Below are 23,941 nucleotides of genomic sequence, written 5' to 3' on the forward strand. Positions count from 1 at the left end.
TAGCTAGCGTCTACTGCATATACAGTACAGGTCGATGAAAATCCTGATGCATAATTGACAAAAAATGTGTATTTCAAAATTCCTTAAAATTTATTTTTCTTTTTACCTTAACCCGCGAGTTGCTGGGGGGGGCGTTAAACGCCCCCACTTTTTTCGCCGGGCCATAGCATAAAAACGGCGCGCCGCAGGCGCGCCAAATTTTGGGTACCCGTAGGCAATTGATTGAAGTTTATTGTGACAAAGTTTCAAAAAAATCGGTCGGAAAATTTTTGAGATATCGAGGTTTTAGTGACGTCATGATTTCTGAGTTTTCGACCAAAAACGGCATATCTTCAAAAAATCATATAAAATCACAGAATAGACATACAGACATGCCGTAAACGCCATTAGATTGCCAATACCAAGATCAATCAAATGGCTATCTTCGATTATTGATTATTGTTCCGCATTTTCCATAATCTTGAACTGAATCTTGGCAATTTTTCGTGACTACTTCACGACCATGATACATGCATTTCTTAAATTGAGCTTTTTGAGCCAAACACGTACACATATGATAAAATGAATGTCACCATCGTGTTCTACGCCCCAAATTACCTATAAAACATGTGTCACAGGCTGCGAATATCAGTTTTGATTTTCGGCGATATGTGCCTACCCGGTTGACCTGACCTTGACCCTGACCTATGCTTGACTGGCCCCTACATGGAGCTGACACTCTTGTAGGCCTTATATGATGGATTGTGCACCGTTTGAACAGAGTTTATGACGAGAGGCGCCCATTGCAAAGTCCTGGAGTCCATGCTACTGAAAGCCCGATTTCAGGTGTTTGACCTGACCTTGACCCGACCTGTGACCTCAAAATTCAACTTTAAAGTACTCATCTGAAGCGTCTCGTCGCGCTCTTTCGTTTGCCGCCTCGTGCGTTTCGCTGCGCCTATTGGTTCTCGAGTTATCGGCTGGGGGCGTTTAACGCCCCCCCCCCCCCAGCAAACGGTGGGTGGCGAAATACCCCAGCAACTGCCGGGTTAATGCATCATATTGCATATCATTCGACTCGGCTGATGAAGAAGAACACAACGACACCATTTTTGAAGCTCTAGCTTCATTGTCTGTCGCGTTATCTGCAAAAACGTAGTTTGACCCTAGTTGACCTTAAGTGACATGACTGGCTTTGTCTATGATAACATGTTTATTGTCGAAATTCATCTTTGATCTAGGTGTAAACCAAACCTGCTCAGTACCTATTATCTCATGGAAAACAGTGGTTTAGTGGCATTGCTCTCGGTTGGGGGTAAGCTTGGCCACTCGCCCGGGGTTACCCCAATGTGCTAATTTTTATTTAGAACATCGATATTCGAAAAAAAATGTCATACTTAAGCCAGCCTGCCTCGTCAACCCTCACTACAAACACTTAAACGGTCCTTACATAAAATTCGTATAAATATTAGTACTGTATGGTATAACATTAACAGTGCAAGATATCTCACTTTTTAGCTAAAAACCCTTAAAATATCATTTTTGCGCTATAACTTTAACAATATGCAATTTTTGTCAGCCTTAACTTTTTTGCTGGCGTTACCTTAGCTGCCACGCTGAAAGGACAAACAGTTGAGCATCTTATTGTGAATAATTTAGCCGGAAACGGGGTGGCCGGGCTTCCCCCGCGCCCGGGCTTCCCCCGGCTTCCCCTACAGATGCGCCGCATTTGCTGCAATGCACCAAATTTGTCACAATGCGCCATTTTGAGTCGCAAATTGCAAAATGGCCATAATTTTGTCAGATATGGTCCGATAAGGGTACAATTTGGTGCCAGGATGCATTCTCAAACGACAGGTACAGATGAACCGCCTTTGCCGCAGTGCACCACATTTGTCACAAAGCGCCATTTCCGACAAAATCGATTAAGGGTAATGTAATGGCACGAATAGGAGCAGGGCTAGAAGAACTTTTAAAGTCTGATTAAAAAAAAATATATCCAATTATCATGTGACCTTACATGACCCAATGGTGGGTAGTGGTAGGGGTAGTGGTAGGGGTAGGTGTAGTGGTAGTGGTAAGGGTAGTAGTAGGGGTAGGGGTAGTAGTAGGGGTAGTAGTAGGGGTAGTAGTAGGGGTAGTGGTAGGGGTAGTGGTAGGGGTAGAAGTATGGGTAGTAGTAGTGGTAGGGGTAGGGGTAGTGGTAGTGGTAGATGCAGGGGTAGGGGTAGTGGTAGGGGTAGTGGTAGGGGTAGTGGTAGGGGTAGGGGTAGTGGTTGGGGGTAGGGTAGGGGTAGGGGTAGGGTAGGGTAGGGTAGGGGTAGTGGTAGGATAGGAGTAGTAGTAGGGGTAGGGGTAGTGGTAGAGGTAGTAGTAGTAGTGGTAGGGGTAGTAGTAGGGGTAGTAGTAGGGGTAGTGGCAGGGGTAGTGGTAGGGGTAGGAGTATGGGTAGTAGTAGTGGTAGGGGTAGGGGTAGATGTAGGGGTAGGGGTAGGGGTAGTGGCAGGGGTAGTGGTAGGGGTAGTGGTAGGGGTAGTGGTAGGGGTAGTGGTAGGGGTAGTGGTCGGGGTAGTGGTAGGGGTAGTGGTAGGGGTAGTGGTAGGGATAGGGGTAGTGGTAGGGGTAGGGGTAGTGGTGGAGGCAAAAGCAGAACAGTGGCCCGGGCTGACCCCAGCGGACGAGAGGTGACCTACCTATGTGACCTGGCCTGACCCAAAGTGACCGGGGCTGACCCCTTTGACCCGTATTGACCCCGTATCACCCAAATTTCATCCAACAACGCCCTCAGAACAGTTCTTTTTTAAATTCTCTTCACATTTCCGTCACAGATACAACATTTTCTTCACATTTGTATCTATGCTTCGCATAGATACAACGCCCGTTACGCTGTCATTTTCATTGAAACATGTATTCGTGAAAACCTGCTTCCCAACTTCACTCATATATATATATATATATATATATATATATATATATATATATATATATATATATATATATATATATATATATATATATATATATATATATATATATATATATATATATATATATATATATATATATATATATATATATATATATATATATATATATATATATATATATATATATATATATATATATATATATATATATATATATATATATATGAGTGAAGTTGGGAAGCAGGTTTTCACGAATACATGTTTCAATGAAAATGACAGCGTAACGGGCGTTGTATCTATGCGAAGCATAGATACAAAATGTGAAGAAAATGTTGTATCTGTGACGGAAATGTGAAGAGAATTTAAAAAAGAACTGTTCTGAGGGCGTTGTTGGATGAAATTTGGGTGATACGGGGTCAATACGGGTCAAAGGGGTCAGCCCCGGTCACTTTGGGTCAGGCCAGGTCACATAGGTAGGTCACCTCTCGTCCGCTGGGGTCAGCCCGGGCCACTGTTCTGCTTTTGCCTCCACCACTACCCCTACCCCTACCACTACCCCTATCCCTACCACTACCCCTACCACTACCCCTACCACTACCCCGACCACTACCCCTACCACTACCCCTACCACTACCCCTACCACTACCCCTACCACTACCCCTGCCACTACCCCTACCCCTACCCCTACATCTACCCCTACCCCTACCACTACTACTACCCATACTCCTACCCCTACCACTACCCCTGCCACTACCCCTACTACTACCCCTACTACTACCCCTACCACTACTACTACTACCTCTACCACTACCCCTACCCCTACTACTACTCCTATCCTACCACTACCCCTACCCTACCCTACCCTACCCCTACCCCTACCCTACCCCCAACCACTACCCCTACCCCTACCACTACCCCTACCACTACCCCTACCACTACCCCTACCCCTGCATCTACCACTACCACTACCCCTACCCCTACCACTACTACTACCCATACTTCTACCCCTACCACTACCCCTACCACTACCCCTACTACTACCCCTACTACTACCCCTACTACTACCCCTACCCCTACTACTACCCTTACCACTACCACTACACCTACCCCTACCACTACCCCTACCACTACCCACCATTGGGTCATGTAAGGTCACATGATAATTGGATATATTTTTTTTTAATCAGACTTTAAAAGTTCTTCTAGCCCTGCTCCTATTCGTGCCATTACATTACCCTTAATCGATTTTGTCGGAAATGGCGCTTTGTGACAAATGTGGTGCACTGCGGCAAAGGCGGTTCATCTGTACCTGTCGTTTGAGAATGCATCCTGGCACCAAATTGTACCCTTATCGGACCATATCTGACAAAATTATGGCCATTTTGCAATTTGCGACTCAAAATGGCGCATTGTGACAAATTTGGTGCATTGCAGCAAATGCGGCGCATCTGTAGGGGAAGCCGGGGGAAGCCCGGGCGCGGGGGAAGCCCGGCCACCCCGTTTCCGGCTAAATTATTCACAATAAGATGCTCAACTGTTTGTCCTTTCAGCGTGGCAGCTAAGGTAACGCCAGCAAAAAAGTTAAGGCTGACAAAAATTGCATATTGTTAAAGTTATAGCGCAAAAATGATATTTTAAGGGTTTTTAGCTAAAAAGTGAGATATCTTGCACTGTTAATGTTATACCATACAGTACTAATATTTATACGAATTTTATGTAAGGACCGTTTAAGTGTTTGTAGTGAGGGTTGACGAGGCAGGCTGGCTTAAGTATGACATTTTTTTTTCGAATATCGATGTTCTAAAATAAAAATTAGCACATTGGGGTAACCCCGGGCGAGTGGCCAAGCTTACCCCCAACCGAGAGCAATGCCACTAAACCACTGTTTTCCATGAGATAATAGGTACTGAGCAGGTTTGGTTTACACCTAGATCAAAGATGAATTTCGACAATAAACATGTTATCATAGACAAAGCCAGTCATGTCACTTAAGGTCAACTAGGGTCAAACTACGTTTTTGCAGATAACGCGACAGACAATGAAGCTAGAGCTTCAAAAATGGTGTCGTTGTGTTCTTCTTCATCAGCCGAGTCGAATGATATGCAATATGATGCATTAACCCGGCAGTTGCTGGGGTATTTCGCCACCCACCGTTTGCTGGGGGGGGGGGGGCGTTAAACGCCCCCAGCCGATAACTCGAGAACCAATAGGCGCAGCGAAACGCACGAGGCGGCAAACGAAAGAGCGCGACGAGACGCTTCAGATGAGTACTTTAAAGTTGAATTTTGAGGTCACAGGTCGGGTCAAGGTCAGGTCAAACACCTGAAATCGGGCTTTCAGTAGCATGGACTCCAGGACTTTGCAATGGGCGCCTCTCGTCATAAACTCTGTTCAAACGGTGCACAATCCATCATATAAGGCCTACAAGAGTGTCAGCTCCATGTAGGGGCCAGTCAAGCATAGGTCAGGGTCAAGGTCAGGTCAACCGGGTAGGCACATATCGCCGAAAATCAAAACTGATATTCGCAGCCTGTGACACATGTTTTATAGGTAATTTGGGGCGTAGAACACGATGGTGACATTCATTTTATCATATGTGTACGTGTTTGGCTCAAAAAGCTCAATTTAAGAAATGCATGTATCATGGTCGTGAAGTAGTCACGAAAAATTGCCAAGATTCAGTTCAAGATTATGGAAAATGCGGAACAATAATCAATAATCGAAGATAGCCATTTGATTGATCTTGGTATTGGCAATCTAATGGCGTTTACGGCATGTCTGTATGTCTATTCTGTGATTTTATATGATTTTTTGAAGATATGCCGTTTTTGGTCGAAAACTCAGAAATCATGACGTCACTAAAACCTCGATATCTCAAAAATTTTCCGACCGATTTTTTTGAAACTTTGTCACAATAAACTTCAATCAATTGCCTACGGGTACCCAAAATTTGGCGCGCCTGCGGCGCGCCGTTTTTATGCTATGGCCCGGCGAAAAAAGTGGGGGCGTTTAACGCCCCCCCCAGCAACTCGCGGGTTAAGGTAAAAAGAAAAATAAATTTTAAGGAATTTTGAAATACACATTTTTTGTCAATTATGCATCAGGATTTTCATCGACCTGTACTGTATATGCAGTAGACGCTAGCTAAAATACCAGTAGTAACATAAACTCTAAGATGTCCAGAGCTAATCAGTACCTTAATATTTCACTTTCCGTTAATATTTGGAAAACGCATAATGGTTTCATCAACTCGTTGTAAAGCGCTGGGGAGGTGGCCGGCGTTACCCCTATGCCGGGCTTACCCCAGAAAAATCAACACTTTTTTAAAACTCGATTTTGTCAACCTTACCTATACTTATTCCACGAAACCGAATTTTTGGGGAAACACGGCCAATGAACTTAGCTAGCTAGCAGGATATCAACATTTTATACAGCACGTATGGTATGTAATAAAAATGAAAAAGAGCTTACTATGCCGGGCTTCCCCCGGCTTCCCCTACTTTTCGTTCGAGCGTGCATTCCGGCACTAAATTGTACGTACCTTTAACGGACCATATTTTACAAAGTTGTGCGATTTGTGGAAAAAATGACTCCCGGAGACGCAAATGGCGCATTGCGGCAAACGCGGTGCATTTGTAAACTCTTATCACAAACTGTTCCCACTGAATGAAAATCAACACATTTTTTCGCCACTTTTCATTCAAATTAATAACTTGCCCATCCGCCAATGCGAGGCACCCGAAACTGTTAGTTTTACATGCACATATACGATCGACTCCGAAGTGTGTTTTTTTTCGTAAATATTGGTGCAAAACGAAGTTGCATTTCTTTTCAATATATATATATATATATATATATATATATATATATATATATATATATATATATATATATATATATATATATATATATATATATACCTATATTCGTAAAAGAAGGAAGCAAGTTATTCAATTCACACTGTTTGTTGAACGTTATCGCAGCTTTGGCACACGTTAACTTCTTACTAAGAGCTCTATCGTTCTTATCTACCAGTATAACGCCTTTTGGGGCGAGTAACGGAGCGAGCGAGAGGGTGAGCCTTGCACGTGCGAAATTTCGAGGGGGTACCTCCAGTTGACTTGTGCACGGCACCCTACTAACCGGTCTCTAGCGATGTGCCGAATTTGAGCTCAATCGGCCCAGCCGTTCTCGAGATCTGGAAGCGGCACCCTGCACGTGCGCACGTGCAAAATGGGTCCCAACTGACTTTTGCACGGCACCCTACTAACCGGTCCCTAACCATGTACCAAATTTGAGCGCCATCGGTCCAGCCGTTCTCGAGATCTGGAATCGACCCCTGCACGTGCGCACGTGCAGCAGCACCCCAACTCTGGCACATGGATATGCATTGCCTAGTGGGTGCCTACCTACATGCCAAGTTTCAGCGCAATCGGCCAAGTAGTTACGGAGATATTGCAACAATTACAAAAGTGACACCTCTTCGTTTTGCACGTGGCACGTGCATAAGGGGTCACCCACATGCATCGGGAATAGTGCAATACTTGGTAGAAGGAATGAAGCTACCCTACAAAAATTACCGCATGTAAATCGGTCAAGTGGTTGCTGAGATATAAGCCTCGCAAAAGCGTGACCACGGCCGGCCGGCCGGCCGGCCGCTCATACTCAGAAATTTCCGTTAATCTAAGGAAAGACTACGCTCGCTTCGCTCGCTCCGTAATTATGACAGTCTTGAGCTTAATGACGATCTTAGGAGACGAACCGACGGGGCTCTAACAGTACAGCTAGACTTACACAGACGATCCCAAGAGAGCCGTGTACAGAAGAAACTATGTAACCTATATGGAGGCTGGGCGCCGCTACAGCAGCAGAAAGATGGATACATAAACCTGTCAGATGTAACACTATCTGAAGACCAAAAGGATTTGCTCAACTTAGGCACAAAATTCTACCTTGCGCCTAAATACTCTCAACGTCACAAGAAAGCTGAGCTTGAGATTCTCTATCAGGATATATGTCAACTGAAAACACAGAACGAAATCTTGGTTAATCCAGACCTGCAAGACCAGCTGAAAGCAGAAAGCACAAAAGATCGGAGCGGAAAGAACGGACCGTCCTTAGAGCCTCGCCTAAGGCATGCAGCCAGGGAGCTTCGTGACAATAAGGATGTGATAGTGAGACGGGCCGACAAGTCACAGGTGTTTGTGATACTGAACAAGGCCTACTATGACAGGAAAGTTTCCGCAATACTACAAGATGAGACGAAATTCAAGAAAATAACGAGGAATCCTACAGAAGAGCTGAAAAGAAGTGCCAACAACCTCATCGGTGCAGCAAATAAAGTGAGCACAGAACACAAGATTGACAAGATTGTTGGTGACTATCAGCCGGGCTACTTTTATGGAAATGTCAAGACACACAAGCAAGACTACCCCCTCCGTCCAATCATTTCTCAGGTACCATTACCTACCTACCAACTAGCGAAGACACTCAATCGGATCCTGAGACCGTACGTACCGCTGACATACTCATTGAAGTCATCTTCTGAGTTCATCGACCTGTTGAAAAACAAGACCAGGCAAGGCACACTAGCGTCACTCGATGTCAGCAGTCTTTTCACCAATGTGCCGATGGAGAGAACGATTGACATCATTGCTGGCTACGCGTACCGCCATGCCACCCTTGCAGCGCCTGATATTCCGGAGCATGTCATGCGCGCGATGCTCAGACTCTGCACGACAAAAGCACCGTTCCGATGTCCCAGCGGCCAACTGTACCTGCAAATTGACTGCATCGCCATGGGCTCGCCACTTGGCGTGTTCGCTGAGGCGTTCATGGCATCGGTGGAGGAGACGGCGCTGGCCGATGAGGCAACACGTCCCAACCTCTACTGTCGCTACGTGGATGACATCCTCGTTGAAGTTGATGAGCTGGTCAATATCGACACCCTGAAGCAGCGTCTTGAGCAGGAATCAGGCCTCACATTCACCATCGAACACAGCATCGGTGACTCCATCAACTTCCTGGATGTGACAATTGAAGCTGACGACCAGCACTACTCCACTTCGGTGCATCGCAAGCTCACTGATGAGGGCAGGTGCCTAAATGGCAAGAGCATGTGTCCCCAGCGGTACAAGGATAGTGTTGTTAGGGCGTACATTCATCCAGCCTTAAAACACTGTTCAACATGGCGAGGCGACTCTTCCATCAAGAAGTCGAGCGAATCAAACAAGTGCTTGTCAACAACGACTACGACCTCACGACCATCGACCGACAAATTCGAACCGCGATCGACAAGCATCTCAACCCGACAGAGACTACCGAGAAGAACACCATCAACTTGTTCTACAAAAACCAGATGACACCAGGCCACAAAAGTGATGAGGCTGCGCTGAAGAAGATCATCAGCCGTAATTGTAAGCCAGTAGAAGCCACAAGCCAGCTGAAGCTGAACATCTACTACCAAAGTCTCACTGTATCTTCTCTCATCATGAAGAACAATCTTACCAAAGACGAAACGTGACTGAAACAATGCAACGTAGTATACCGCTACCATTGTCGAATGGGAGACTGCGCGCTCCTTCCAAACAGCGGGTACATCGGCTGCACAACCACGACGCTCTCAAGACGACTGACAATGCACCTGCAGAACGGAACACCGCAAGTTCACACCCATACCAGGCACAGCACGGCACTGACGCGAAAAGAAATCGTCGCGAACACCACCATCTTGGACAGGGCGCCAGACAGGAGACGCCTCCTGGCGCTCGAGGCGCTCTACATCAGAGAAGAGGACCCCACCATGAACAGACAGTTAAATTCTAGGGGTACGCTTCAACTGTACGAAGGGCCCCGATTGTGTTAAATAGGCCGTCCTCCGACAACAATTCGCCCCTTTTCGTCCCCTTCACTCTCGCTCTTTCTCGTCACTGTAATCATATATGTAATATGTACTATGTAGTGTAATTTCGACTGTACGTTTATCATCTGTCATGTTATTACGAGCGAGCGAGCGCAGCGAGCGAAGTGAGTCTTTTCAATATAACGGAAAAATCTCAGTATGAGCGGCCCGGCCCGGCCCGGCCCGGCCTGTAACGCTTTTGAGAGGCTTATATCTCAGCAACCGCTGGACCGATTGGCATGCGGTCTTTTTTGCTGGGTAGCCCCATCCCTTCTACCCCGTAATTGACTACTTTTGATACACCTCAGTGACCGTCGTGGCACGTGCCACGTGAAAAGTCAAGGGTGTTCAAGCTGTTTTGCAAAAGTAGTGATTTTGATAGGCTCATATCTCAGCAGCCGCTTGGGCGATTGACTTGCGGTCATTTTTATAGGGTAGTTGCATCCCTTCTACCAAAGGTCGGATACTCTTCATCTATGTGAGTGACCCCCACTGCACGTGCAAAATACAACAATAAGAGGTGCCAAATTTGTTCCCATTTCAGTAACTCGGTAATTACTGGGGCGATTTCGCTGAAACTTGGCATACAGGTAGGCACCCACCAGGCAATGCATTCCCATGTGTTGCGGTTAGGGTGCTACTGCACGTGCGCACGTGCAGGGGGCGTTTCCAGATCTCGAGAACGGCTGGGCCGATCGCGCTCAAATTTGGTGCACGGTTGGGGACCGGTTAGTAGGGTGCCGTGCAAAAGTCATTTTGGACCCCATTTGCACGTGCGCACGTGCAGAATGCCGCTTCCAGATCTCAGGAACGGCTGGGCCGATTGCGTTCAAATTTGGTACACCGCCAGCGACCGGTTAGAAGGGTGCTTTGCACAAGCCCGTTGGAAGTACCCTCTCGCCCTTCTGCACGTGCAGGGCTCACTATCTCGCTCGCTCGTTCTTCGCCCAAAAGGCGTTTTACTGGTATGGTATTTTCCGTCTATGATTATTTTTAGAGTCGAAACACCATTATGTTACTGGCACGAGACAGCATTATGAATTCAAATAATGTTATTCAACTTTGTGACCCGATATGACCCTGTTCTTGAAAATGTGTAGAGACATACACGAAACGCGTTGAACTTAAGGTCATGTTTTGGATTTTATTCAACTATGTATTGATAATGAGTTTTGGAAATGTCATCTTCGAACATAACACCGACGACCGTAAAACGATAAGAACGATAGAGTCTCTTAGTAAGAAGTTAACGTGTGACAAAGCTGCGATAACGTTCAACAAACAGTGTGAATTGAATATATATATATATATATATATATATATATATATATATATATATATATATATATATATATATATATATATATATATATATATATATATATATATATATATATATATCTAGGCTATATATATATAATATATAGTTGACAGTATCTGTTCCTTGGTCAGCCGAACTGGCTATGTGCGGCGCGACGGCACGGCCCAGGACACACACCAGCCGCCGTGTCAGCACTGAGCACTGAGCTGTGCCCTCAGTCATGACTACCCGGTGAGTAGGCCACCCGGGCCGATGTCTGTCTCACCCCTCCCCCGTCACCCGGGCCGTTGTCTGTCTCAACCCTCCCCCGTCACCGAGCTGATACAGCGCTTCGACTTTGCATGCTAGTTCTGTCGTGTGCGTGTTTCTTACTTTGGATTTCAAACAGTCTGTATTTTCGGCGGTTTCTCGCCACATTTTCATGTGATTTCAACAAAGAGCACCAAAAAGTATGAAGAAAGTACTTAAGTCACTTTTTATGCCAAGTTAAAGGTCAGGTTCCTAGGGATTATCAGTAGGCATATTTTCGAATTTTGGCATTATTAGACAAGTCGGCTAATAGTTCGTAACTCGTAACCTAGCTCCAAAATTGCGGGGAAAATATTCCTGTATTCCCGTAAAATTCCCATAAAAATATATCATCGTTTTTTCCATTCTCTACTGTTTACTTAAATCAGGAGCCTGCCACTGATGGGATTAATCGCTGTGTTTTGCGGCTGACGCTGTGCCGGCCGGAGGCTGCCCGCAGGCTCGAGCGCCTCTTTGTCCTCCTCGAGAACGGATCGTCGTCACTGACGCGCAAGGCCGCTGCGCAGCAGCTGGGCGATGTGCTGAAACTGCACCCCCATGAGCTCTACAGCCTGCTGGACAGGGTGAGTTCTGGGCAGCGGCGGCGGCCGACAGCCACTGGGCAGGAGAGTGCCGCATTCAGGGGCGCACCCAGGATTTTCCAGGGGAGGGGGCCCGGGCTCAAAGGGGCCTCCATATTCCGCTTGCCAGGGGGCCTTTCTCTATCGAGGGGGCCTCCAAATGGATTACTTTTTTAGGGCCTCTGTATGTTTGGTGACGTTCTTAGCGTTATTAGTAAAAATTAACATTCGCCCTGGCAGGGGGTCGATGCGATCCCCACACCTAAGGTGCTTAATTTGGCATAGCCTATGGGGCAACCTTTGGACAGCCCACCGTTAAAGTAATGTGCGGTTTTACCGATCTCAACGGATGGCTTTGACTGTCGGTTTTTTAATCCGGAGTGCTCGAAAAAAGACGTCAATAGATAAAGTTCAAGCTGCAAGGGTGACGATGCATGTAAGCTACGTTCAAAGATTCATTGTAGTCTGGCTAATCGTTCCCAAGCTTCAGAAGCAGAACATACCTACCCATGACTGAAACCGCACATTACTTCTGCTGTGGACTGTACATATATATGACGTGAAAATTTCAAGTCCGCATGACATTGGGTCAGGCCACTAGGTCAGAAAAACCGGTACAAGGTTACGGTCAAATTTCAATTTTCTTTATGTATGTGTCCAACCCACAGTTTAGACTGATTTCCTTCAAACTTTCAGGAAGTGCTAAGTTCACCAAGTTGTATAACATAAAGTTCGTTTTTATATATCACTGACCTGAGGTCTGTTAGTCATTACGTCGTAATGTTAAGCCTATGGGAAAATATTCAAATAACTCCAATTCGGAAAATACTAGAGATATCCGCTTTGTTTTATCACTTTTGTGCTTAGCCTTTGATACCACAGTACTTAACATTATGTCACTCGGTTTTTCTTTGTTTGGTGTACTTATCCAAGAGTCAGGTCAAATTATGTCAACTGAGGTCAAGTGACGTTTGTGCCAATAACTTGTCACATAATAAAGATAAAGCTTTCAAAATGGTATCATTCTGTTCCTCTTGAACAGCCGAGTCGAATGATATGCAACATTAAACATTTCAACGATTCTTAAGACTTAAGTTGCCCGTAAGTTAAAATACACTTAGGGAAGCAATAAAGTATATCATTCGACGCGCCTTGACGTGCTGAGCTCACTGGTGCTTTTGTCTTGCTCTATCTTAATTAGATCAAAAGTTATCAGCGAAAAACTTTTTACCTGTTTTAGCAAAATTTTACATTTATACCTCCCAAACCTAGAGCAACCAAATTTGCACAGGGGCGAGAATTCTAAGGGGGCCACCTACCTACCTACCAAATTTGGTATTTCTAGTTGCCATAGGAGCCAGTTGCGAGGGCGGGGGTCGCATCGAATCCCCCCTCCCTGCCAGGCCGCGTTATAAAAAATGCCCTGCCAGGGTGAGGGTTAACTTAGATTCATTCAAACACCTTAGACGCGTTCAGCTTTTACGATACAACTCGACTGATACGCAACATAGCCTGTAACCTTGACGTAAGGTCAAATTCTAGTCTTCTTTTCCAGGTCAATTTACAGATCATTTGACGCGCCTAGACGAAATAAATGCGACGCCAGTATAATCAAGGTACTAAAAGCCAAGTGTAAAAAATTGATGGCGGAAAAGGTTTTCCAAAAAGGTCATATTTTGAATTTTTTGCCCTCTGGATGACAAGCTGTTGACCCTAGGGGAAAAAAAACTAAAATTCCCTTATCAGAAAGAGCTGTCAAAACCTTTTCACAGTAGTTCTTGAACAGGAGGAGTTTTGATGGGAAGCATGTTAGTCTAATATCAGCCTAATTTGAAGCCTAGCCTCTTATCCAGAGAGGGTCTGCTGTCCAGAGACACTGTCCTGTAGAGGAACTTCCCAATTACATGTAGAGGGCCTCCTGCTAATCAGGCCCCCCTGGCTCATGCCAAGCTAGAGCCTATGTGCAGAGGGAATCTCCCATTCAGAAGGGGACCCCAGTCCTGTCTATTAACGATCTCTTGCCGGAGGGGGCCTCCTGGCTCCTACCCACATCGAATCTCTCGTGCAGAGGTAGCCTCCCACCAAGAGAGGGCCTCCTGCCCATAAAGGGTCTCGTGCAAGTTGCCAGAGGCCAGAGGGGCCTCCTGCCCAGAAAGGGCCCCTGTGCAGAGGAAGCCTCGAGGTCTCCTGCCCATAAAGGAGCTCCTGCCAGATGGGGCCTCCCGGCTCCTGCCTAGATATGGACCTCTGTGCAGAAGGGAGCGTCCCTTCCAGAAGGGGCTTCCTAAGCATGAAAGGTCCTCTGCCAGAGGGGGCTCCTGCCAATAAAGGGTCTCCTGCCAGAGGGGGCCTCCTGACTCCAGCCCACAAAGTGCCTCCTGTGCAGAGGGAGCCTCGGGGCCTCCTGCCCATAAAGCCAGAGGGGGCCTTTTGGCTCCTGCCCAGATAGGACATTTTGTGCAGAGGGGGCCTCCTGACTGCTTCCAAGATATGTCCTCTTGTGCAGAGAGAGCCTCCCATCCAGAGAGGGCCTCCTACCCAGAAAAGGTCTCTTGCAAGAGGCGAGAGGGGGCCTCCTTACTCCGGCCCAGAAAGGACCCTTGCGTAGAGGAAACCTCGGGGCCTCCTGCCCAGTAAAATATCTCTTGCCAAAGGGGGCCTCCTGGTTCCCACCCAGACAGGGCCCTCTGTGCAGAAGGGAGTCTCCCATCCAGAAGGGTCTCCTGCCAGATTGGGCCTCCTGCCTCCTGCCCAGAAAGGGCCTCCTGTGCAGAGCGAGGCTCAGGGGCATCCTGCTCATGAAGGATCTCCTGCCAGAGGGGGCCTCTTGATTCCTGCCCAGTTAGGGCCTCCTGTGAGAGGGTGCCTCAAATCCAGAAGGGGTCTCCTGTGCATAAAAGGTCCCCTGCCAGAGGGGCCTCCTGCCCATCAAGGGTCGCCTACCAGAGAGGGCCTCCTGACTCCTGCCCAGTAAGGGCCTCCTGTGCAGAGGGAGCCTCGGGGGCCTCCTGCCCATGAAGGATCTCCTGCCAGGGGGGGGCCTCTTGATTCCTGCCCACTGCCCAGGTAGGGCCTCTTGTGAGAAGGTGCCTCACATCCAGAAGGGGCCTCCTGCCCATCAAGGGTCGCCTACCAGAGGGGGCCTCCTGGCTTCTGCCCACATCTTGTGCAGAATTAAAGTAGGTTATGCCGGAAAGTCAAGTAAAAGTACCCAGGGGCTCCGCCACAGGGGAGTACGCGGGGGTCGGGACCCCCCCCCCCAATAATTTACCTGGGGGGTACAGTACCCCCCAATATGCTTGTTTTCGCGTAAGAATAACTAAATCATTCACAGAATGTGTTGAATAATTTAGAACGTGTTGACAGTCGCAAAGCTACGGGATTTAGGATCTACAAATGTAGGGAACCCTTAAAATGTTGTGACACACGAAGTGCTCAACACTCGCCGACCTATATGTACGGGAGTTTATTCTACCATTTTGTTATTACTATGAATGCGTTTACATAGGCGCTGGCGCCGGGGGGGGGGCAGTGGGGGAAGCTTGCCCCCCAACTCTGGGGCCGTAGGGGCGGTGCCCCCACAGCTTTGAGACAGAATACCACACTTTTTTTTGCAAATGTTTTCTTTTTTTTGTTGAAAAAGCCGAGGGGTGAAAAATAAGTGGCCTAAAACCGGTGAGAAAACTAGATTTGGGGGTACCCTAGGTTGATCTCTATTATGGTGTACCCCCCCCCCCCCCCCCAGTCGGAAAGTAGTTCCCGCGCCCCTCAGTTTAAGATTGCTAGGATTAGCTAAGCATGCTAGAATTGGGCTATAATTTCGTGAGAGTGGTCCAGCTTGCAAGACACCTCCTAAACACATGAATACCCCCCCCCCCCCAAAAAAAAAGAACTTCTAATCGATCTGAGAATCCTCTTTCCATGTGAGGTCACCCGATAGTGTTGGGGGGGGGGGTCCAAGCCGGTCATTCGAGCACCATATTAGTCTAAGCAGCCTCACACCGTTCTGAGGTAATCTGCAATAATCTGCACAGGGTTCTGAATGCAGGTTTGAGGTTGGTAGAGATAGGACATCTACAAGTCACAACTCTAAAGGCCGGGCTCCACTACGCGTTTTTTTTTACGCGCGTTTTATCCGAGACATCGGTTTTTGCGTGAAATCGGTTTTGCAATTTGTCGGTTTTTGCGTTATATCGTTTTTTGCTTGTCATCCTGAAGCGCGTGACATTATTTTATTTACTTGCTGTCAATATTTGCCATTGTCGTGATTTCGATTTTATGTGCTGTGCCAACTCCGTACCTACTGTTCATCGCCAGATGTTTATATGTTAACTCGAATAGATAATGCAGAGATAAATGGACCGTGAAAGTCTTTTGAGAGTTTTGTTGCTGCGCCGGCGTCGCGCGAGGCAGCGGCAGAGTTTGTGGGTTCGCCCGGTCCTGCTGCGGAGGGAGCAGTGTGGTGAGTTCCACACTCTGGTACAAGAGCTCCGGCAGCAGGACCCGGAAGGTCACCGTCGGTATTTCCGGATGTCTGCCGATGAGTTCGATGAAATCCTTGCTAAAGTGGGACCAGTGATCGCCAAACAAGATACGCACCTACGAGACTCCGTCCCTGCTGCTGAGCGTCTGGCTGCAACACTGCGGTGAGTAAACGCCAACTCTCACCACCTGAAGGCTGAAGCGGGGTTAGTGAATTAAGGGTGGCGGGGTTAGTGAATTAAGGGTGCATCTTGACTGCCCTTTGACCCTCGCCCGTGTTGCCGCCTTGAGTTCGTCCGAGTGATCCGCTTGCCTTAAAAACTATTGGTGGCTGGATAAAACGTAGATTTCTAAACTCAGGCGAAAACAGGCACGGAGCCCACACAGACGCGACCGCGCACACACGACACAGCCCCGCAGAGAGAGCGCAGCGCCGTCTGGCGGCTAGCCCCTTAACGACTGCTTCTCGGCGGACCGCTCAGGTGGCGCCACGAATCAGGGTAACCGAGGAACAGAGCTGCTCCCAGCCCCACAATACAGCGCTGCTCTCACAGTCTCACAACACCCGTACTGGTGTTTTGCCAGGGCCGCGAACGCATACGGCATAAGGTGTGTGTGTTGGAGGGGGGGGGGGGGGGTCCGTTGGACCCCTTGCCGTTTGGCCCCTGATCGAGCTCGAGCTTCGCGGAAACCAGTAGGGTCAACCAGGTCAACCAGTAGGGGTCCTGCCGGGTATTCGTAGTATGTACATGTCAACTGCCTCTGACAGCTTCGCAACATGTTACGAAGGCACCAAAACTACTTCGTAAATGTTAAATGGTTGCTAAATTCGAATTCAGCTTAAAAAAACTAGCCTAGAAACATGTACAACTCGAAAAAGTGAACCGAGGTCATCAAAGGTCATTGACCTGACCTGACCTTCGGGCGAATCATCGATGGGGAATTGTTCGTCAAACACATATTTTGCTATTTGAGGTCACTGACACCAGGTCAGGTCACAGAGTTCAGATCACTGAGGGTCACAATATGCCTTGATTTTTTTAGCCACGCGCAGCTGATAATTGATGTCTACTTTCAGCTTTCTCACGGCTGGCGGGACCATGAAGTCGGTCGCGGAGTCGTACCGGCTGGGCTTCGCCACGATCCGGACCATCGTCTCCGAAACGTGCGCCGCCATATGGGAGATCCTCGGCCCGGACGTCCTGGCGCTGCCCACGCCGGAGCAGTGGCGGCAGCATGCGCTCGACTTCGAGCGGGAATGGCAATTCCCGAACTGCGTAGGGGCGCTCGATGGGAAGCACGTTCAGATGGAGAAGCCGATCAACAGCGGGTCCATGAACTACAACTATAAGGGATACTGCAGCATTGTGCTGATGGCAGTGGTCGACGCGAAATATCGGTTCACCTATGTAAGTGTGGGTGCCAATGGTCAGGAGAGCGACGGTGGCGTGTGGGGGGCGTGCGACCTGGCGCAGATGCTGGAGGCACAGGGGAGCGGCGGTGAGCAGGTCCTGCCAGGGCCACAGCCTCTTCCCGGGTCCGCCGAGCCGCTGCCTCATGTGCTTGTGGGAGACGAGGCGTTCCCCCTCCGTGAGCACCTCATGCGACCCTTTCCAGGCTCAGCGCTAACAACCGAGGAGCGGCGCGTGTTTAACTACCGCCTGAGCCGCGCCCGGCGGACCAGCGAGAACGCCTTCGGCATCTTGGCCCAGCGTTGGCGAGTGTACCGTGGGCCGATCGGGTGCAGCGTGGCAACCACGAAGCTGATCGTGCAGGCCACTTGCGTACTGCACAATGTGCTGCGCGAGAAGGAGCTGTCACGTGGTGGGCCGGGCGGCTACAGCTGCGTGGCGCCGGAGGAGCGAGGTGAGGTCGGCGGCCTTCGCGAAGTGACCGACGTGGGCGCCACTCACAACCACCCTCAGCAGGCGGCCGGTGTGCGGAACAGCCTCGTCCGCTACTTCAGCGGCGCCGGCAGCGTCCCCTGGCAGCTGGACAGCATCCGCCGGTAGGCGCGCCGCACCGCCAGCACCGGCACGGGGAGCGAGGACTTCGATGTTGAGCAGCATCGTCCCGCCATGGTCAGCCCGCCGCTCGTGAGTCGCGCCGCCTCTCGTTGTGTGCCTCCCCGCCTCTCCCTCTCGTTGTGAGCCTTGCCGCCTCCCGTTGTGAGCCGTGCCACCGCTTGTTGTGAGCGGTTCCGCCTCTCGTTGCGAGCCGCGCCGCCTCTTCCTCTCGTTGTGAGCCGCGCGTGCGCCGCCTCTCCCTCTCGTTGTGAGTCGCGCCGCCTCTCGTGGTGTGCCTTGGAGCAACGTAATAAACTGATTCGTTGGCATTTCGTATTCCGTATGTTTGTGACATCAGAGCCCGCGTTAACAGGGATGAGGTGTTTCCGACTAGAACTATCTAGTATGGCGCGCGCCTGACTAGATTTATACGTGCCTATGTAGACCATGACCTGAATGCTGACTAGGAGACATATTGTTACAACATTAAGGGTCAATGATATGATATGGTCAATACCATGATATGAGTCATCCAGCTCGTACATCCGGAACCATTTGCTTATGGAAGCCTAAACAAGTTGTTGATATGACCATTTATTCAATGTTAAAACGTGGAATAAGTCGAAAATTTCAACAATCGCTTCCTCTATCGAAAATTGCACAGACGCCCAGCCCAATGTCACGTCATATATACAACCAATCACTTCATACACACACCTGGTCTAGACACACACGCCCATATGCACAAATACAGGTGAGATTAACTGATAACGAAATAACAAACACAGAAACAAAATGACAACATATCACGGCTGTTATGATTTTTGTCCAGTCTATAAGGAAGAGCGCATCGAAGCCGTTTTCAACAAAAAAGAACAATGCATGACAAGTAGCCGAGAGGCAATTGACTAACTGCGATGTCTAGTCGTAAAAGTCTGATTTCATTCATATTTATGAAGAAACTAGCACATTTCACGACGATTAACGTCTCTTAACCACCGTCGCGCATAAAGCGGACCACACTGACGACACGCAGCTACTCTGAATCATAATCATCCAGGACCGCGCAAAAACGCCTCTTAATCTCCTTTCTGGCCGCGCCGTTTCTCTTCCGCAACTCTGCATACAGGTACATGCAGAAGTGGTATTCACTATCCGCATCTCGCTCCCTCTCCCGTTCCATCTGCCTCTCACGCCCCCGCTGCAGCTCCGCCATGATGGCCCGGTCCACATCAGGCGATGGGCCCAGCTTGCGTTTTGGTGTTCTGGTGGTTTGCGATGACTGCTGTGGCGTTGTTTGCTGATCTTGTGCATGGTTTCTGTAGTGAGAGGTGCTTGGTGTGGCGTTTATGTTCTGTGCTGCGTTTGTGATCGGTGCTGGATTTGTGGCCGTTGTGTTTGTGCTCGGTGTTGGATTTGTGTGCGGTGCTGGGCTTGCGTCATTGATTGTGTCTGGCGTGCTGTCCTGGGTCTGTGCGCCCCCTGTGCCAGGTTCCATCGGGACCGCCGAAAACTGCGTCTCGTTCTCGTCCACCTCCTCGTAGCTCCCAACCGGGATACTCCCATCATCATCCAGAAGGAGGTCCGACTCGGCAGGAACAGGAGCAGGAGCAGGGTGAGATGGTCCCACCGAGTTTGGGCGGCGGAAGTCAGCAGACGAGGTGGTTCTAGGAGAAGGATAGGTATTACAGGTCAAGGACAGAACGTCAAAGAAGAAACAGCACACAACACACAATAACTACATGATAAAAGCCGGAGGAAGGGACATTATACTCCATGGCTCACCCATGTCATACAGGTCAGAAGGGCATGTCTCATGACAGCACATCTCAATACAGCACAGCTCATTACAGCAGTCAGCACGTGTCAATACAACACAGCTCATGACAGTACATCTCAATACAACACAGCTCATGACAGCACATCTCAATACAACACAGCTCATAACAGCACATATCAATACAGCACAGCTCACTACAGCACAGACAGGACAAAGCACCATACATCACCTCAGGGGCAACCGGCCAAGTGTTGGGCCCCTCCATTTTTGCATCCCTCCATTTTCGATTCAATTATCTTATAAAGCAGCTCCCACATCCTTCAACATTCACAAATACATTGTTGATCTCTGTTTTCCACTCTTTTTGTGCCTTTCTGACTGGCATTTTTCCACTCTCAGCCCTCGTTCTAGTGACGAATATTCCCCTCCGACACCCAAGCCGAAATATAATTTTGGGAGGCTGAACATACCACACCCCAGAACAACTCAGTACAGCACAACGGGGCAGCACACCATATCACACCCTTGCACAGCACAGGTTAGGTACAGTACAGATAGGAAAACACATACTGCACATCATTATCACACAATATCATCAACGTTATGTGGGTCTGGCCCGAACGAGCATCACAGGTGCACGCTATATTTTACACCGCTCACCGCACTAGCCGTGGGTGGCGTTTAAAGGAATAAAGGCATAAAAGGGACTGGATTTACGTACGGTCCACGCTGAGCCACGGGATCCAAGAAGCTCAGGATCTGGCCGTATCGGCCCAGCTGGCGACCAGCGCTGGCTGAGGAGCCACTCGGTGGTTGTTTGCGTCGGCGAGCGATATAATAGTCTCGGACGTGACGCCATTTTTCTTTCACGAGATCGACTGTGGAAAAATTGTCAAAGAATCTCAACTAAAACCAATGGCATTCTCACCCAAGGTCATATGTAGGTTCTCACCCATAGAATACACAGTTTGAAATTGAACATAGAACTTAAAAATGCAGTAAGACAAAAGCTTTAAGCTTAGGTACTCTTACATTTGCACTTTGGTGAATTTCATCAAATAAGCATTATTGCAATATTAGTGATCAGAATTTCTCTCATACATATATATCATTTAATCATGGCACAATCGGCCATCGAATATATTAAAAGTGATTCTCAATCAATGTGACACAAGACCTCCACTGTGTATATAGTTATACATGGGGTGGGGTTGTACTAACCAGTTGCTATATTAAATCGATATTATGTGCACATGCTATTTTGGGACAGATTACTCAAGTTGGCCACTTTGCTCTACTTATGTTACAATAAGCAGTTCTTATACTGCTAAGCAGCTAAGGTGCCTCACCTTCCGAGCGGCACTCCTCTGCCACGATCCGCCAGTCGTACTCCTTGGCAGATTTTTTTTTTCGCATAATCCTTGGACCTCTTGTCCCACAGACCTGGCCGCTTCCGCACAGCTTCAATCACTGCCTCACTGAAATCTGTAGAGAACAACAACAAAAGGTTTACACTCTTTACCCCTTCCTATTTCCTTGTCCATTTTACATTAGAAAATGAACAATGGAATATCATGCACAAAGTGTAGTAAACAAGTTCAATGTGGCCAGGTTTGGTGTCAATCCTACCAGCCACTATCAAATTGTGATACTGCTGATCTCACATGCAAGCATTATGATAGATTATGATGTGACAACATCCATGTGATGTCAAATAGAACAGCTTGTTCATTACTGGCTTTAGAGCAGCCCACATGCACTAGGTGCTCATGTATTATGTTGTTGTTACTTGTTATATTGGTGCCTGAAAGACAATAAACAGCCTGCACAAGCTGCTTTATCGAGGGGCGGGCCTCTCATGGTATGAAAAGACTCAAAACAAAGAGTACATGTTCCCTTCCAGCCATGAAGCTGTAGCAGTTGGCATTGAGCAGGGCCCTTGGAAAATCATGCTTCTAACTTTAAATATTGTTTATTCTGAGCCTATAAAGAAGGTGTTTAGTAAGTACATTTAATAAAAAGCAAACCATACTTTTATAAATTTTGTCTGAAGGGTTAGTGGGTGGCTGTGAGCCCAGGTGCCCGCTAATCAGAGGTTGTTGCATAGCAACATGGAACCACTAATCAATCTTCAACCACACCCAATTCATGTTACAGCAGGTAGATGGCAGCACGGTCCTTCTGGGTCTAGCACGACACTCTCTCACCAGTTGCAAGCTGTCTTACTACATCAACACATGTCAAATGATGTGCAGACTGCAGCCTTTGAACTGCAGACTGCAGGCTTTGAGCCCTCTGCCAGAGTCATGGAAACGTCCCACCTTTCAGATTCCATATTTGCAATGCTGACCTGAGTGATCAGTAAGGCACGCTATGAAATTCACAGAAAAGGTGGAATATGCTTAAAATGTTTCCTATTTTTGTTACAAATAAACATTTTCCGTTAATTCTTATCATTATGTCACAGCAATGTTAATGTCCAAATTTGGGCAACACCTATGATCAGAAAACTATTATACACCTCAGCAATCAAGTGAAATGGGAAATACAGTACATGAAGGGAAAACTGACAAAATTGAGCAGACTTTGATACAACTGTCTTGCACATGTTGCTCACCTTGCACCCATGATAAATTGACATGCTTAAATATATGACTTGTCTCATAGCTAGCCACTGGCGGCTGCAGAGAGCAAGGTTTTTTATTTCTAACATTATGCCTATAGCCAGTGTCACAAAATTTGTCAATTTGGGTGGGAAATGGCATCCAAATAAAAATCATTTTCCAGTCTCACTTCCAATTTTCAAGACCAATTTTCCACTCCCAATTCCACTGAGAAAGAGCAACTGCGTGGATGGTTGGTTTGCACCCTTCTGTCTGCCACAATTTGAATTGTTGATATATCATAACTGGTTTTGATCCTTTCTCACTTTTTTAGGCCTTATCTGACTGACATTTTGCACTCTCAGTCTCATCCCCTTTTGGTTAGCAGTTTTCCCGAACCCAAGCAAAAATATACTTATGGGTCACTGCAATGCATGGATGAAAATGAATTATTTTGACGCTTGGCCCCTCCAACTCCGGCCTTTGGGCTAGGTCCACTAATATAGCTAGTTCATTCAATACCTATCAAACCAACCCATCACTTAGGTACTGCACCAATTTCCATTTGAATTGCAACTATTTTCCCCTGCATTGACACTGCCTTTAGCACAAAAAAATGTGGGGTTGCTTGATGGATCATTTCTTACCTTCACTCATCTTCTTTATACTAAAAAAACTTGCACACAAACTTCCTAACCTGCACACAATTAACAACTTGCACCTATTGTCAAGAGCCAAACACAAAATTGCGTTGTTTGTTTACACAAATTCACATTTGCCGCAGCGCGCAAGTCATGTCTCCCGGCCGAGATCACCGCAGAAGACGATGAAAAGTTCAAATAATTGAACTTTTTATAGGTACGAGATTTCCGAGTTTGCGTGAAACCGTCATGCGTTTTACCGAGATTTCCTTAAAATCGGTACGGAATTTGCAAGTTGTCGTGTTTTGCGTGACATCGTTCCCAGTGTAGCTTGCCCAATGTTGAGCTACGACGGGAACTTTTTTTTCGGGAACGATTTCACGCAAAAACCGATGTCTCGGATAAAACGCACGGAAAAAACGCGTAGTGGAG

The 23,941-nt window shown here is 47.6% G+C and overlaps 3 protein-coding genes across 3 annotated transcripts in view; 2 read left to right on the top strand and 1 right to left on the bottom strand.

Moving 5' to 3' along the window:
• Positions 1–8,626: 8,626 nt before the first annotated feature.
• LOC122374653 lies at positions 8,627–9,429 on the top strand. Its single transcript, XM_043353527.1, has 2 exons — positions 8,627–9,003; positions 9,102–9,429. The coding sequence occupies exons 1-2, from the start codon at positions 8,627–8,629 to the stop codon at positions 9,427–9,429; spliced, it is 705 nt and encodes a 234-aa protein (XP_043209462.1).
• A 1,829-nt stretch (positions 9,430–11,258) lies between these two features.
• The window catches only part of LOC122374654 (TATA-binding protein-associated factor 172-like), a gene marked incomplete at its 3' end in the record, with an annotated part of 84,238 nt that continues 71,555 nt past the window's right edge, over positions 11,259–23,941 (top strand). Inside the window, exons 1-2 of the mRNA XM_043353528.1 lie at positions 11,259–11,359; positions 11,877–12,000. Of these exons, the coding sequence (XP_043209463.1) occupies positions 11,349–11,359; positions 11,877–12,000 (135 nt within the window). The remainder of the gene's footprint in view (positions 11,360–11,876; positions 12,001–23,941) is intronic.
• LOC122374650 lies at positions 19,046–23,800 on the bottom strand. The gene is made up of 4 exons (XM_043353524.1): positions 23,516–23,800; positions 21,615–21,750; positions 20,987–21,143; positions 19,046–20,152 (listed from the first exon to the last, which is right to left on the bottom strand). Exons 2-4 carry the CDS (start codon positions 21,679–21,681, stop codon positions 19,522–19,524), a joined length of 855 nt encoding a protein of 284 aa, XP_043209459.1. The 5' UTR covers positions 21,682–21,750; positions 23,516–23,800; the 3' UTR covers positions 19,046–19,521.

The sequence above is a fragment of the Amphibalanus amphitrite genome, unplaced genomic scaffold (assembly GCF_019059575.1).
Source record: "Amphibalanus amphitrite isolate SeventyFive unplaced genomic scaffold, NRLGWU_Aamphi_draft 001688F_arrow, whole genome shotgun sequence".
Lineage (NCBI taxonomy): Eukaryota > Metazoa > Arthropoda > Thecostraca > Balanomorpha > Balanidae > Amphibalanus > Amphibalanus amphitrite.

What these genes read in the sequence shown, in the direction of transcription:
- LOC122374653 (XM_043353527.1), top strand. Translation starts at nt 8,627, where the DNA reads ATGCTCAGACTCTGCACGACAAAAGCACCGTTCCGATGTCCCAGCGGC. An exon ending in AAGCTCACTGATGAGGGCAG is followed by an intron (nt 9,004 to 9,101) that starts GTGCCTAAATGG and finishes CAACATGGCGAG; the next exon opens with GCGACTCTTCCATCAAGAAG.
- LOC122374650 (XM_043353524.1), bottom strand. Translation starts at nt 21,681, where the DNA reads ATGCGAAAAAAAAAATCTGCCAAGGAGTACGACTGGCGGATCGTGGCA. An exon ending in AGAGGAGTGCCGCTCGGAAG is followed by an intron (nt 21,144 to 21,614) that starts GTGAGGCACCTT and finishes ATTTTTCCACAG; the next exon opens with TCGATCTCGTGAAAGAAAAA. An exon ending in CCCGTGGCTCAGCGTGGACC is followed by an intron (nt 20,153 to 20,986) that starts GTACGTAAATCC and finishes TCCTTCTCCTAG; the next exon opens with AACCACCTCGTCTGCTGACT.